At 37.8% G+C, this 16,644-nt stretch overlaps 1 protein-coding gene across 3 annotated transcripts in view; it reads right to left on the minus strand.

The window, feature by feature from the left end:
- PRDM5 (PR/SET domain 5) overlaps positions 1-16,644 on the minus strand; it is a 161,514-nt gene that overhangs the window by 45,904 nt on the left and 98,966 nt on the right. For all 3 annotated transcript variants that reach the window (XM_040966830.1, XM_040966831.1, XM_040966832.1), the window contains 3 exons: positions 11,514-11,607; positions 8,373-8,533; positions 4,674-4,767 (listed from right to left, as the gene is read on the minus strand). In XM_040966830.1, coding sequence (XP_040822764.1) covers positions 4,674-4,767; positions 8,373-8,533; positions 11,514-11,607 — 349 coding nt within the window. The remainder of the gene's footprint in view (positions 1-4,673; positions 4,768-8,372; positions 8,534-11,513; positions 11,608-16,644) is intronic.

The raw sequence follows: 16,644 nt of genomic DNA on the forward strand, positions 1-16,644 counted from the left end.
AGTCCTATATCCTAAAATAAATAAATCAATAAATCATCCAAGGAAAACTAGCACATAAGAAATGACTTAAAGCCTTGTTACACAATATTCATGAACAAAATTCATTTAACTTGGCAAAGTAGTCTCAACAAGCAGTGATACTACAGAACGATTTTAGAAATTAACTGAGAAGTAATTGACCATCCATGATGAAACAGCAGTAAATATTTTACAGACATAATTCATTCTTCTCAAAGAACTTGCAAAAGATAAAAGAGGGCTTACAGAAGTAATAATTCACCCAAAGGTTTACAGCCAGTGAGTGGTGGGGACAGAGATATGAACTCAACTGAGTTTTGTCCAAAGCTCCTGCTCTCTCCATCAGTACAAGGCTCACTCCTGTGGCAGAGGCATGCAGAGAAGGAAACATACTGGGGCCTACCTCTGCAAAACAGGCAACTCTATTGGTGAGGAAAGTTATTCAATCTGATTATAGCTCAGTCCCCTTATTTCTGACTAAATAGTTTAAAACTATCAGTAAATGGCTTAAGAACAGAATGCTTCTTTCGAAAATTTCTATCTTTGGCTATCTGCAAATAAATTTTAAGGGCATGTCCTGTAGTATAATCCAAATGTGTCCAAATTTTAAAAGTCTGTTGTTTCTAAACACAGTAATGAAGAGATCATTATCAGCCCAATAATGCAATAATGTTTTTCTTAAATAAAAGTAGTCAGAATGGCCAAACTTTGTAATTGCCAACTGGCGTTTTGAAATTTACATTCCAGCAAAACACAGTGACACTGGACACTAACATACTTCATCATTAACATTGGCAAAACTTCAAGGAATTATTGTGAACAAAGTCATAGCTAGGAACTGTTTTGAAAACCTGTCCATCTGAGCGCTCCATGGAGAAAAATGGCTCCAAATAAATAGAATGCCTCTGGCAAACGGGTACTTCTTTATATTGCCCAACACATTCCTCTCTGGCTCATCCACCAGGTCCACCACCAAATGTGTGTGCACACACACATAGAGACACACACACACGGGGAAGGTTGGGGACAGAATCTTTTTCTAGATCAAACTATGGTTTGTGTACTCCAGGGCATGCTCAAGACTCATTCAGAAGGTCTACAAGGTCAAATTACTGTCATAATAATACTCACTCTACCAGCACAAAGTAACAGTAAAATCACTGTTGTCAAGTTTTGTTGTTTGCTACTTCTTTTTGGCAAACTGTAATACTCATCATTCAGGCTTCACGGCCATGCACTCACAGAAGTTTCGTTCAAGAACATCTGTGATAAAGTAAAAATTATTAGCTTTACTAAACCCTAATGCCTAGATACCATCTTTTAAATTTTCTTTTAATAAAATAGGCAATGATATGAAGCATCTGTAATACAGTGAAGTATGAAAAGGACTTATTTAGTTGAGTTTTGAGCTGAAGTGGCAGATTTTTTCATGAAACATCGTTTTTACATCAAACAAAATGATCAAGCATGGTCGCTAAAACTGGGTATATGGTTATTTTTCAGACAATGAACTTGTCATTTAGAAAAAGGAAGAAATGACAGCATTTTCAAAAAACAAATACAAAATTAAAACAATTGGACAAGAGTTAGAATTTTAAAGACTTTACCTGCTACCAGGTACTTGGTAGCTTCTAAAACAAATAAAGAAATGACAGTATTTCCCAGTATATACAAGAAGGGCAGAATTTCCAATTGTGGAAGATCTATCTTTGCTATCACATACTCGCCAGCTTCTCTACGTACGGGCTGTGTAACGAGCTAAGCAAAGCTTGTGGAAGCTCCATAGAACCCATTGAACCATTGTTTTCCTAATTACCTGTGCACTGTGTCACAGATTCATTTGTGGGTAACACTGAAAGGGCAACGCAGAACAACTGATTTTAATGTGGCACAATAGAAAAAAGCTCAAGCCACTGTGGTTCCCAAACAACAGACCTTAAAAAATTCTTTAACCTTTAGTGTACAAACAAATATCCAATTTTACAAGGATTGTAAACTTGCTTTCTCTTTTACCCACATATCTGCAACCAAAAGAACACATTGCATCAGAATGAATGAAAACAGACACTAGAATCCAGGTGTCTCTTCCTGTCCCAGACAGTAAAGGCATTCAGAAATACGACGATGTCTCCATCTTCCAAGTGATTTCTGGCTTGAAAAATGCAATTATCGTCCATAAAAATTTTTATATATAATTAGTTTATTATTAAATGACTCCTAGTTTGAAAAATAGCAGTAGTTTGCCATGTGGTGGGTTTATTATGCTTATTTTTTAAACAAATTAACAGCTAAATATTTATAAGTTTTATAACAAGTTTAATTTCTAATATGGTAAACAGATGTAGATACAAATAACATACAAAGCTTTGCAGGATCCTCAATTGCATCTAAGAGTCCCCATTGCATTGGATCCCACTCCCATTTGAAAATGTTTGGGCATGGCAGTATGTATGTGGATGGTCAGCTAGTTCCCTTGAACAGAAAGCATATAACATAGGCCAGAACCATACATATCGAAGAGATTCAGCATCACAATAAATAAACGAATTTTATGCAGAATGATCTGGTTTTCATATGTTTCAGATTATGCATAATACAAAATGATGTAAACAAATGTTTATAGCTTTTATCAGAAAGATTTTTTTTACAACCCCTTATTGTAACTTTATAAAGGGCAACAATAACTAAAAATTTTGGGACTGATTACTAGCTCTTCCCAACTGCCCATCCTGTCCATGAGGCAAATAAAAGGAAAGCACACAGAATTCTCAAGGTTGCAAATGTTCCAATAATTAAGTGCTTTACTTGATTAGGTTCATACGTTTGGAACCTATGCTTTAACATGGACTTTTGGAGACATATTACATCGAATATAATTGAATTATATCATGACAAATCACAGCATTATTATTAACCTATTACTTGATATGCAGATAGTTATTTTCCCTATTCCATGTCTTGCTATTTTCCTGTATACAAATTATATACACAAGCAGACAACTCTAAGTAACATTTTCAGTCTGGCATTATTAATCTGAGAATCGCTGATATAGAATTGAATACTGTTGATGGCCTTTATGCCATCCCAACTGCCCTTCCCACACCCCAGCTCCTTCCAGCCCATAAAAAAGAGATATTAGATGATAGCAACATCAAAATATTGCAGCAGCTGGTCTCAGACTAAAGATCTGTCTATCCCCCTCTTCATCAATTACTTGCTGCTTGTGTGCAATGAGCACATGTTAGCAGCCATGAGCAATGTACTTCTAAGATGGATCTCAGCTGCTCACTTCCTTTTGCTTCTCTACTGTTCTTTTGGCTGCATTCTAGAAGGCAGCCTGATAGCCTCTCTCTCTAGAAAACTTCTAAGTAAGACATTTTGTCCTCTTTCAGAGCATTCATTATTCCATAGTCATCACATGTGCATTTAACTTTTAGACGTTTAACTGGTTATGCACCTCCACTTCTGCACAAAAGATGGACCCCTACTGAAATTGTTAAATATGTCTTGACAAAAGGATGCTGGACTTTCTATCATTGTCTATACCTACAATTCCCTGATACACTTTAACTGAGGAATGATGGATGTGTGACTGTTGAAGGGCTACTGCTCTAATATAGGGGAAGAGATGGGGGAGGGAGATGAGAGGATGAAAGGGGGAATCTCTGAGCCTAAGGAACTGTAACATGAAAAATAAAAACTAAAACAAATAGATAAACTCTATTAGCTGAGTGTTTTTTCTTCTGAGCTTTGGATAGAAAAACTCAAAAAAAACTATGCCTGACTCTTGCTCTTCCTCTTTTAACTGATTCTCTGATCTACTTAGAACAGAATCCAAATTTTTTTTTTCTTTCATTCACAACAAAGTTATTATGGTAGACACCGCAGTAGGTGCTGGGGTTACTATGATAAATAAAATCATCAGTCTTTGACCAGTAAGCTTCAGATCGAATAATTCAGTTAGAGAGTTAATCATACAAGTACGTTCCAGCAAATGTGAAACAACATTTCAGACTAATGCAAAAATCATCTGGTTATCATAATTAAGAGCGTTCATCCAAGGCTTCCCAATTACTTATCTACACGATACATAAACTTCACACTAGGTTGTTTCAAAAATATTGAGTTGTTCACACAGCCTCTTTCATTGGAGAACTTACATGGAAACTAGCAAGAAAAGGAAGGGAGTCTTTGGGAAGCCATTCATGCTCTGACAGATACTGCATTCATACCACTCTTAGGTCTAAAAAAAAATCCTGCAGGATTCAAATCACATTCTGCAGACCTTAAATATTAGAGGCCGCATATGATAGGAGCTATGGGGAGGCCTTCATGGCAAGGCTTGTCGCCAGCAAAACAAAGTGAAAGTGTCACCTCCACTCGCCAAAATTGTATGAAAGGATAGCCACTGCTTTTTCAAAACAGACAATCAAAACATAACTTCTATTTTGGATATTATCCTTAGTTTGGAAAAAATAGCATCATTGCATTTCTTCTGTAGTAAGGACCAGCTGTGTTTTACAATACTTTAAATGATAGGGAGCAAAGACCAGTTGCTAACTTGGAGAATGACTTTGTAACATTACAGTATCCCCCGTCTTGGAAAAACATAATTTTAGTTCATTATTTTCATTGTCATTTTCAGTCCCCATACCTGTGTGGCTCCGAATGTGAACTCTCAGTGTACCGCTGCTGGCAAATTTCTGGCCACAATACGGGCAGACTTTCTCCTTTTCTCCTGTGTGTGTCTAAATGGAAAGGAATAAAAAGAGTTGAGGCTAAATGCACAGAATCCAGTAAAGATGATTAAGTGCCTCTGACAATAGTAAATCCTTATTTTCCAGGATTATGTTTCATCAAGATGATTTAATATCACAATGAGAGTTTAAACAATTTATCATGAATACTCCCACTGGCTCCCCCCGAAAAACCTTCAGAATAGTGCATTAGTGTTAATTTGAAAACAATTCTGCAGTTTATTTTTAAGCCTTTATGGAGCTCCCACCTAAAAATGATTAAGTTACACAAAACCAGTGTATGTTAGCAAAACCGCGTAATCAAACTGGGTCTACAGCTGCCCTTGACGGCTGCCAAGAAACACTTCCTTTGAAGCATTTTTCACATTCTTTGTGTGTATTTAACTCTTGAAGACAGAATTAATCTTAATAAAGTCATCTGTTACTTGTGTTTTGACTGTCTGGACTGATTTTACTGCAAAGCAAAAAGGATTATAAATCTGAACTAATCTTTAAAATCAGCAGGTGTAAACTGAGCAGTGTAAAAGAATATTTCTACCCTCTACTTACCTCAAATCTAGGCATAAACAATCAAACCAGGAAAGGGGAGCAAGAATCATCAACAGTGAGTTCACTGACTGTCAGAGAGTTCAGAGGAATAACAGTTGCCACCCCAGAAGGCATGGAGAGAGGTGGCTTCACACTCTCATGAGGAAACCAGTTTTCTATCAATATCAAAGGCGATTATGCCAATAAATGAAGTGTTGCAGAGATTTTCATGTGTCACCCTTTCTCAAAACCAGAGGGAAAAAGATTGGAAAAAGGCACTTCCTTCGGGTGTCTGCACACTCACTATGAATCTCTTCTTAGAATTATTTTCAATGACAACCCAAAAGTGAATAACACCACCAAGTGTGACACCTGAAATGTCACAGAACTGAATTCCAAGTTCCTGTGTATAATTTATACTCATACATTTAACTGAGAAATAACTGTGTCATGTGAATTGATATGGAAAATTAGGATGCTCTTAGAAAGGAAAAACTGGGATAGAGCAAAAGGCATAGAGCAGTTATCTTGTCACCTAATAACTTTTTTTAATTAATTGTATTGTGTTATGTGACACAGTGTTATAGGCACTGGGATTCCCCCCACCCTCCCCGAACTCTCTCCCCATGGTGGATTTCTCCACCTTGTTGCATTACCACCTAATAACTTTTAAGAATCACTAACATAGAAACAATTGCCATCTACCGTATTAGTTTCCATATTGCTAACTTAGGTATAGCTGGGTTAAGCCTTTATAACATTTAATTTGTAAATTCTGTGTTTGTAGCATAATCCAAACTTGTGGCTATACTATGATATTGTAATTTTTTAAATTGATAAACTAAACACACTGTCCACAGTGGTCTTAAAAATTTCTCTCCCTAGAAAGGATTTACTTCAAGTCTGAAAAACACAATCTAATCAGTTGCTATGTTTCACTCCAATGCGGTCTCCACAGACACTCCCCTGAGTTTGTACTTGGCAGGCATTCACCTTCGTGTTCTCACTTTAAGTTCTGACATAGCAGAGTCAACATATACCTTTAGTCCCCAGTCAGTGCTTTTACTCCCATGGCCCATATTATGGTTCAATACACAGCAAAAGACCTAATATTTTTAAAGATACAAATCTTCATAATAATTTATAATAATTATTTATTTTTTATTGGAAACTCAGATATGTAGAGAGGAGGACAGAGAGAGAGGAAGAGCTTCCGTCCATTGATTCACTCCCCAAGCGGTCGCAACGGCTGGAGCTGCGCCCATCTGATACCAGGAGTCAGGAGCTTCTTCCAGGTCTCCCACGCAGGTGCAGGATCCCAACGCTTTGGGGCATCCTCAACTGCTTTCCCGGGCCACAAGACTTAATATTTTAACATATACCTATCTTTTTTTCTGACACAGCAATTGTGTCTTGACTAGTATAAGACTGGTTAGAGATTTAGAGACCTATGAATTACTCCAAACAATGAACTACCAATTTATCTGCACTCCACGGGATTTTCTTTATTTACTAAAACAGTATTTCAGTGCTCACTTCCACTGCTTTAGATACTTGTCAGTGATACAAGTTTCTTATATATTAACACAATATGATCAAAACAGCTAAACTGCCCCTTTCTGTTAACTCAAAAATGTGCATCCTATAAGCAAATAATTTGTTAAGATATAATAAAGCAACCAAAGAACAAGACTAAACTATTTTTAGCAAGAACAAGAAGTATGACAACAGCTCACTGTAAAAAGACAACTTGGATATACACAGGAGAGAGAAATGAACAATGTAATGCAAATATATTCCGTAACAGTCAGGTGCTGAGAACAACGACATCTTTCTTGAAAACTCAGGATGTTTTCCCTTCATTTATTGAAAAACAATAAAAAAAATCACTGAAGTGACATTTAAAAGTAACCCAAAAGAAGACTGTTGAAAGATGATCCTTTTCAAAATGTTTAAAAGGGGAACAATATCATTATTACCCACCATCAAAATGCAAGAAAAGTATTCAGACACAGTTCTTTTGAAACATACATCAAGGACAGTTTCCAAAGTAAAAGTCCTATTGAAGGGGTCACCAGTGTGCACACATTCAACAGCACACACTAAAGGGCAGAAAGTTATCACACGACATAGTTCCTTTTCAAAGGTAACATTAAAATCTCTAATTGCATTTTTAAAGTATCATATTTTGGTATTACAAAATTGTGCTTAGAGTTCACTTATTCAATAAGTAACAAATAAGTTGTTAATTTGCTCTAGTTATCCCAACTAGCATATGCAAAAAAGAGAGAGTTCCTACAAGCATATGGCAAAAGTAGATTCATTTTATTAGAGCGAAACAAAAACTTAGGTCTCTGTTCTGCGTCAAGAATTTCCTTTTGCCTTAAGGATGCAAAGGTGACAGGTATTCCAACTCTAGAAGGGTTTAAACTCAGAACTTGGTAATAAACATCAGACAAGCTGTGAAAAAACCAAGGTGTTAAGGTATTTCTCATGTTTCATTTGAAGAAAACCTTAACACAAAATGTCTTAAAATTGATAAACATGGGCCAGTGCAATAGCCTGCTGGCTAAATCCTAGCACTGCATGCGCCATAAACTCATATGGACTGTTCAGATCCCAGCTGCTGCACTTCATATCCAGCTCCCTGCTTGTGGCCTGGGAAAGCAGTAGTGGGTGGCCCAAAGCCTTGGAACCCTTTATCCATGTGGGAGACCCCAAAAAGTTTTTGGCTTCAGATTACTCCTCTCTGGCTGTTGTGGCCACCTGGGGAGTGAACCAGCAGACAGAAGATCATTCTCTCTGTCTGTCCTCTTTGTAAATCTGACTTCTAATAAAATAAATAAATCCTTTTTTAAAAAATTGATAAACATACTTTGATTGACTCAGGTATCATCACAGCTAAGGAAAAAAACAAAGTTCACTGAAAAATGGAGAAAATAGACATGTTCTCAAGATTATGTAAACCATGCATTTATCACACTGAGTATATAAAATTATTATGTATTAAATGTATATCCATATGTTAAATATATAATCCATTTAGACTAGCAGAAGGCTCTACTTACTTTCTTATGACTTCTAAGCACTGAAGGTGTAACAAATGCCTTATTGCACAGTTCACATCTGTATTTCTTATGTCTTTCATGGACCACCTGAACATGGACATTTAACGTATCCTTCCTTTTAAAGGTGGCATCACAGTGAGGGCACTTGAACGTCCTCTCACCTTCAAACAGAAATTCCCGTAAGAGAAGCATCAGTTTTAAAGCAGGCTCATCTAAACCCCCCCCCCCATCACATACCCAGATCGAACACTGTGTGAAAAAATTAGCTTTGCAGTTCGAACAATCTGTCACAGTTATAAAACTAATCTTTTCCAACAAATTTCAGTTCCATTTTTGTTACTACACTGTGTCACCAGGGGCAAGACCTTAAACCATCCCACATTCTCAGTCTAAAATGTACAGATCGAGTCTGGTAATGTTCTAACGGTCCCGTGAGCATTTTGGAGTGTGTATTTCAAGGGCAGGAGCCGGGCTTATGGGTGACTAGAATCTTGCAATGTCACAGGCCTCCATGAAGAAAATGAACCTCCTTTGGGTGCCTTCAGCACTCAGCACTGGCCTCAAATCCTGTCCAACAGCCGCCAGGGGATACAGGACAAGCCCGAGGAGGAGGGACCCAGCATTACTTGAGGAACCTGCCTGCAGGCTTCTGACTTAGCCTTTGGGCTGCTGGATAACAACTTTTCATTTTATCACAAAAAATGGATTACAGGCTGTGCTGAGATGGCTGCGGCGTTTGGGGCAGAGGAAAGAAACATGCTCACCTCTGTTTTCCAACCTAGAACAAAAACCCCTGAGTAACTGTGCCAGTGTTGACCTTTCATTCCATAGCCTGGTCCTGAGGGGAAAGTAACTTCAGGGACTGTGACTTTGCATCCCAAGGCTCAGTTGTAACTTTCCCATAATATGATCCTTTTAGCTACTAACACATAGGCCTAACTCGGTCTTCTGCTTTAAGTACAGCTTGCACAATCAGGAGACAGTGTATCATACCAGGTCCATATAAAACACATGCAGTGCTTGGCTATGTGATTAAAATTAGTATTGAAACAATTTTCCCTTTTTAGAGGACAATAACATATTAACAAAGATTTACATTTTAAGGTACTAGTAGGCAAAAATACAGGAAGACCGAAATATTAAACTGAGTAAGAGTATCTCAATGTCAAACAAGCTCTTCTAACATCCTTTCACTATAGCTTGAAATAAATTTAGAAATGTGGAGATTCTATTATTTCCTCCTTCCATATTGAATAAGGAAAGAAGCGAGGAAAGGACAGAGGGAGGTAACTGGAGGAGACAGATTAAAGAAAGAGAATAAATGAGAAAGAGCAATTATTTTCCCTTTATATTTTGTAGCAGACTTATGGCTGTGATTTAAAGTCTCTGAGAGGATTGTTGACATTTCATGTCTAAAACAAAGTCACAACAAACCATGTATGAACTGTGTGAATTCTATGACCTTTGTTTATTTCTTATTTTTGAGTATTTGTATTGTAGGGTATTGTTCTTATAAACTAATTTGTCTTTAGAGAATACAAAAAAGTACATATATATTATTATAGACATATTTAAACATTTGTACAAATGTATAATCAGTGAAACTATATGTGAAGTTATTCATTAATATATTAATGTAAATGTTAATGCTTATAATACCCAATCTATTCAGATACTGAAAAGCATTTTGTTTAAAAACCTAAATTTGCCCCCATCAAATCCTTCCATTAAACTACCAAGTAAAGATTTAATTACATATATTTTGATAGTATGACAGAAGTACCTTTGCAATTCTTTTCCTAGAATATATTCATTTCATAAGAGCTATTTTTCCTTATCAAATTGATAGCAAAATAGGATGAAAATTCCTGCTATTGTACAGCATATTTTATTTCTTAACTACAGTTGCTCTCCATAGGAAAGTGGAAAGCTGTGCTAACAGCCTCTCCAGGACTGTGAGTGTGACATTGCAAGTGCACATAGCACTATCTTTCTTTACTGAAGCAGACTGCATTTCATCTTCATCACTACCACTCAGCGTTTATGAAAAACTTAATATCTGCCTTATTTTGCATGTTAGACACTGCATCTCAACGAGAGAAAATTTCTTCTAAGATACTGCTCTGTCCAGCCAACTGTCAAACTTGATAAATCACTTTGCTTCCTTCAGAAATATTAAAATTTTAAGCAGCAGCATAAGTTTCATTTATGAAAAAGATTTCAACTGATTAAGTAACTCAAACGTAAAAAAACCCCATTAATTATATATGTTATTATATATATAATATATACGTATTATGGATCTATATGTTTTTGTCTTTAATTCTAGATAATGATACTATAGTAAATCTCTGGTTACTTCAACTTCTGAACAGAGACCTCATTTTATCACTCAGCACAGCCATAACTTTTTGTTCACAATAAAGTGGTATCTTTCAGTATGCGACTATAAATTCTATTTAAAAGAAAAGAAAGATCTCTGTTTAACTGTTACATGGTCATATATGCTTCGGTAGAACTTCAACCAAAAGAAAGAAAAGAATTCTGACAAAAGAAGTATGAAACGAGCAAACAGGATAAGTAGGACAGTGCCTCGCAGAGAATCAGAGGCTGCTCAGCAGCACTGACATGGCCCGCAGAAGGCTCTGGGCTTCTTGGAGACTCAGTGTTCTCAATTCCCCTCAAATTAAACCATGAAATGAGGTGTGCACTCTGATCCTTTCCGACATTAAAGGTGTGTAAGCTAATAAAATTACGGCAGCTAGGTGCAAGTTTTAAAGACTCAGACATGTTTCCTTAATCAGTGCAGTAAAAAGGGAACAAAACAATGCAAATAAGAGGGAACAAAACATTTGTTTCAAAACAAAGTTCGGAGATATCTTACTAAATATTGGAAATGTTTTAAAAAATAATTTTAAATAATATGAATAAATAATATGAAATGACATGTCTCATAAAATGAGTTATCTTAGTGTGGAAAAATAAAGCAAAAAAAATTGAAAAACAATTATTGGTCCTTTTTACACTTAAAAATACTTTACATAACCACTTATAGGTACACTTCTCAAATGTCTACATTGTCAAGCATCATCATGAACAAAGAGTGATATTTCTGTTTCATCCACAGGAATTGCGACTTACTGTTGTGTATTAGCAGGTGTCTCTGCAAGGAAAATGGAGTCCGGAACAAAGCTTTACATTCTTCACACTGGAAAGGTCTCTCTTCAGAGTGGGTCTGCAAAAGCAGCATTAAATCGGGAGGATCAAAAATCAGCTGGGCACTGCAATTACTGGAGCTCATGTTCACAATGTTTAAATGCAAAAGGTGTTGGGGGGTGGCATTTGGTGCAATGACTAAGACACTAGGTGGATGCCTGGCTTAGAGACCTGGCTCTATTTCTGTTCCCTGACAATTGCAGATGGCTTCAGAAGTTCAGGTGCTGCCATCCAAATGGGAGGCCTAAATTTGATTCTGGACTCTTGACTGACCCGGCATGTTGAACAATCTCTGTCTCCATCTCATTCTCTGTCTCTGTCCCTCTATCATAAAGTAAAAAGAAATAAACTTTTTTTTTTTCAAAAAAGCAAAGAAGGATGGTTAATTAATATCTTGCTTCTTCTGCTGAGATTATTTCACCATTGTAGTATTCTGTATTCACAGAAGAAAAATTATTGTGCTGTCAAAGCACCATATTAATTGAGTGTTTGATAAATAGCAAAGGAAATTGTTTCTATTATCTCAAAATACTGATCTGAAAACCCACTGAAAATTATCAAGACCAACATCCTCTATCACTGGCCAAGCTTCAACAATGCTGACACAACTTTTGTGATATAGACAAGGATGAGAGTTAAAAGACAACTTTACCAAGTAGCACCAAATAATAGAGTCCTGAATGCTGACTCTCCCCCCGCCTAATTAAAACTGAATATTTACTTAAAAATTAACCCCTGAGAAAATTCATAATTTTATGTCAAACACTATACTGTACATGCTTATTTCACTTAATTTTAACAATAATCCAATTAAACATTATTGCTGAACCATTTCCCAAAGGAAAAACTAAGATGGAAAAGGTTTCAGGAATTTGCCAACGATGAAGTAGCAGGGACGCAGCAAGCATTCGTGAACATCATGATACGTCACAACTAACAATATACTCATTAAAAGGAACACTGGAAAAGCCCAGCTAGATGGAACAATAAAGAAAAACAGAGAAAATAAAACAAAAACCCCAGTAACATCTGCAAAAGCTGATTCAAGTCACTTTTTTTCTTATGCATCAATATAAAAGCATTTGGCACCAATCAGTATATCTTGTTCTACCATGGATGTCAAGATAATGAGGATCACAAATACAAAGAAAAATAACTAAAAGTGGACTATGCTCTCCAAATCCAGCAAAACAAATAACTGATGAGTTTTCATTACATATGTGGTATACAATTGAAGGGCATAATTCAAAGTCACTTTGTGGTATACTGATTTACATGCTTAAAAGTCAGAGTAAACCATGGAATTTCCAAAGTACTATTTAACATAAATCAATAAACCAGAAAAAAGTAGGTTTCTCTCACTGGATAAAATATACTAAAATATAGGAAAACATGGCATTGCAAACTGTAAGACAGGAAGTATAATATGCCACAGTGAGGCAATAGTCAAATTATTCAGACTACTCACCTCTTAGAACTAGAATACTGCCAGATAAAATGTCTGAAACCAGACATTTAGATGAAAAAAGGATAAATTTGATACAGCAATCATCTTACAGATATAGTAAGATAACAACTCCAATAAAAATGCAGAAAAAGAATCCCTTTTCAATCAGCCATGCTAAAATTTAACTCATCAGGTTAGGTTTTGGCAGTTCTATCTGCGTTGTAATCTTTATGTCCCCACATGCTAGGCTATTCTGATGCTGGGAATACAGCAATATCTCTGCTGCCCTGGAGTTCGTGCTCCACCAGGGAGAAGACAATTAGTACATGGAGAGGTAAGTACCATATTAGGTAAGAATACCTACTATGGGGAAAAAAGAAGAGAGTTTCAGAGAGTGACACATCCATTAAGGAGGTTGTAAAAATAGTATCTGACAGGCAAACCACTTGAGAGAAGATGTGATACATACGAAGGAGCAAAGGCAACTAGAGACACAGACATGGAAGCCAACGTGGCTGGAGCCAGCAGTGTGATACAGGAAAGAGAATAGAGAGAAGAAGCCAACCAGCTATGGGCCAGGGCACTATTGCAGGATGTTAAGATCCCAAGGCTTTGGAGCAGGTGCCTGGCATGATTCACTGGACATTCAACAAGATGCTAACGATGACTTTGTGGAGAACAAGATATGAGGAACAACTGAAACAAGAAAAATAGTAACAATCAAGCAAAAAATGAAAAAGGCTTAGGCCACAATGGAAGCTGCAGACATGAATAAATGCAAAATTACTCATGCTAATAATATTTGAATCCATGAGTACAATGAAAGAATGAAAATTTAAAACAAAGATATGACCCTATGATGTCAAATTGCTAAAAAGAGAAAATGTGTATCATTCAACATTAAGTAAAAGTAAGAATAAATACTAGAGGCAGGGAGGGCAAGGTGGGATGGAAGAAATTGGAATTAAAAAAATACGAGAAGTTGAGTATGGTTTATAGATTGTGACAGATACAACCTAATATGTAAACACTGGAAAAGCTGTGTGTGGAGCTTATGGGGACTCTTTGTATTACTTAGCTTTTTTCAGGCAGTCTCATACACCATGAGGGAATGAAAATTTTCTGAGTTCTGATGTGGCTACTGCAACAAAACAACAAATATGCATGTCCCTTGACTAATAATTCCCTTTATAAAAATACATCTGACAAGTTTTTTTTAATTAACACATGTTTATTTATACATATAAAAAGGAAAACTTCTAACTATCCATAAAAAGACATAAACAAAATTATAGTGAATACTACACTTATGTACCTTTTTTCTTTGGAATGGAAAACTATTCATAATTTATTCTGATTGTCAAAAATGTGGAAAACATCATTCCCAAAACTATTTAAGTTATTTACACACTTTCACATAGAGTGAATCTAGGAATTTCACAAAGGGTAGAACCTAAGAAGGTGTTCTAGAAAACGCTGAGGAAGACAAAAGAGGAAAATGGGGAGTGATATTTGACACAATGTTTGCTTTCCTATTCATACCTCTTTTTACTGTTTACAATTTCTACAATAAATAAATAATATTATCATAAAAAATGTGTGGAGCACCATGACTGACACACAGCATAACTTCAGCCTTTTCAAAAACACTATACTCCACCCTAACATTTATTGCTTCTTTTTCCGAAACCTAGAATTTTTAAAATAGAAATGACTTAGCAGTTTGATTATGGATTGACTTGGAACACTGCACTGTCTTTCAAGTATGTTAACTCCAAGCTACAACAGGTGACACTGGTGTCATATTTTTTAAATAGCAGTATCATAATTTAAGATGTTATGAAGGTATAAACAGTTGAATAAATAGTTCTATTAACAAAGATCCCAGCACCGCCATCTGAATTGGGATAGCAATCTGTTTTGCTAGAGCTTCATTCAATTTTTCATTGAAAGCCAGCAAAACACAGAGAGCAGAAGAGAACTTTCATCCACTAGTTCATTCCCCAAATGGTCACAATGTCCTGGCTAGGCCTGGAACAAGCCAGGGAGTCAGGAACTCCATACTGGTCTCCTACAGAGAAGAAGGGCCCAGAACACAGGCTATCTTCTGCTGTTCTCCAAGGTGGATCAGCCAAGGAGCTGAATCAGAAGCAGAACAGTTTGGATTCAAACCAGAGCTCTAAAAAGGCATGTGGCATCCTAAGCTTTAGTTTAAACCACCATGCCTGTTGGTCTGGGCTGGACATGGCTGCAGTGTGCCTCAGCATGTGTGCCAGACTAGGCTAAGCTAGTCTGCCAGGCTAGACTGCAGCATCCACTGGTGCTTGTGAAAGCCAGAGTGGGTTTAGAACAGGTTGGGCTTGATTTCCAACCCGACTGGACCACATGAGAGCTGTGTTGGGGCACAGACTAGGAGTGGCTGGGCTATAGCACCAAACAGTAAGAACCAGAATAGGTATGGGCCAGAAGGGCAAGGCTACTGTTCTGCCATGACAAGAGGTGGATTGAGTAAGCCCACGTGAGCAAGATTTGCCACTGAGAAAAGACCCAAGAGAGGAGCTTGGGGAACTCCTTTGTTGGGGTACAGTCCCTGGAGGTGAGTACAAGAATCAAAGCAAGGAGCAGCCCAGAGCAGACCAAGTTACAGTACCTGCCAGCATAAGTGTGGTTCAGATACGGGAATGGACCAGGCTGGGCCAGTTCATAACACCCACTGGCAGATATGAGAATCAGAATGGGATGCAGAATGGGCTGGGTCTGGCCACATCACCACCCAGTTTCACATTAGGGCAAAGACTGGGGACTGACTGTGACAAGTTGAACGGCGGTTCCAACCAGTGCAAGATGGAATGGGAGCAGGCCGGGCAGGACCAAACTGCAGCATCCACTGACAAATGCCCAGGTGGCACAGGCCACGACAGGCTGGACCCCAACATCCACCAGCACACATGAGACTGGGACAGAGGTGTGAGCCTGGTAGGGGAGTATTGGGGACTCCAATGCTGGTCCATCACTCATGCGGGCGAGCATAAGAGCTGGAACTGGGGGCAGCAGTTTAGACAGGGCTACAACACCTGTTGGCCTACATGTGAACTGGGTTGGGGAAAGCCAGGCTGGGGTAGCCAATTGCATCCACTGGTACAGGCATGAGCCAGAATAAGGACAGTCAGGTTGGGCTTTGCTTCAGCATCAGCTGCCAAGTGCTGGGACTGGGGACAAGGTCTGTCAAGCTAGACCGCAAAACCACCTGGAGAGTCTGAGATCCGGGGTGAGGAGTGGGTTCAGGGGAGGGTTGTGGGCACCTCTCCGATGGGCTGCAATTGCCACTAATGAGCATGAGAACTAGGACTGGAGGTGGACCTGGCTCAACAGGTGGTGGCACTCGCTGGCATGAGTGTGGGTTGGAGGTTGGAGTCAGCTCAGTAGAGTTAGGCTTCAATGCTCAATGATGTATGTGAGATCGCATGGGATGTGAGGCCGACCAGACCAGTCCATTGCACATATTGGCAGGCACAGAAACCAGAGCTGCTCAACCCTCAGCGTAACTTCAGTTTTCATGAAATAAACGGTGACTATATAAAATTTCATCTTTCTTCAAGTCTAAAAAGA

The sequence above is a fragment of the Ochotona curzoniae genome, unplaced genomic scaffold (assembly GCF_017591425.1).
Source record: "Ochotona curzoniae isolate NIBS_2020 unplaced genomic scaffold, NIBS_Ocur_1.0 scaffold_4506, whole genome shotgun sequence".
NCBI classification, from domain to species: domain Eukaryota; kingdom Metazoa; phylum Chordata; class Mammalia; order Lagomorpha; family Ochotonidae; genus Ochotona; species Ochotona curzoniae.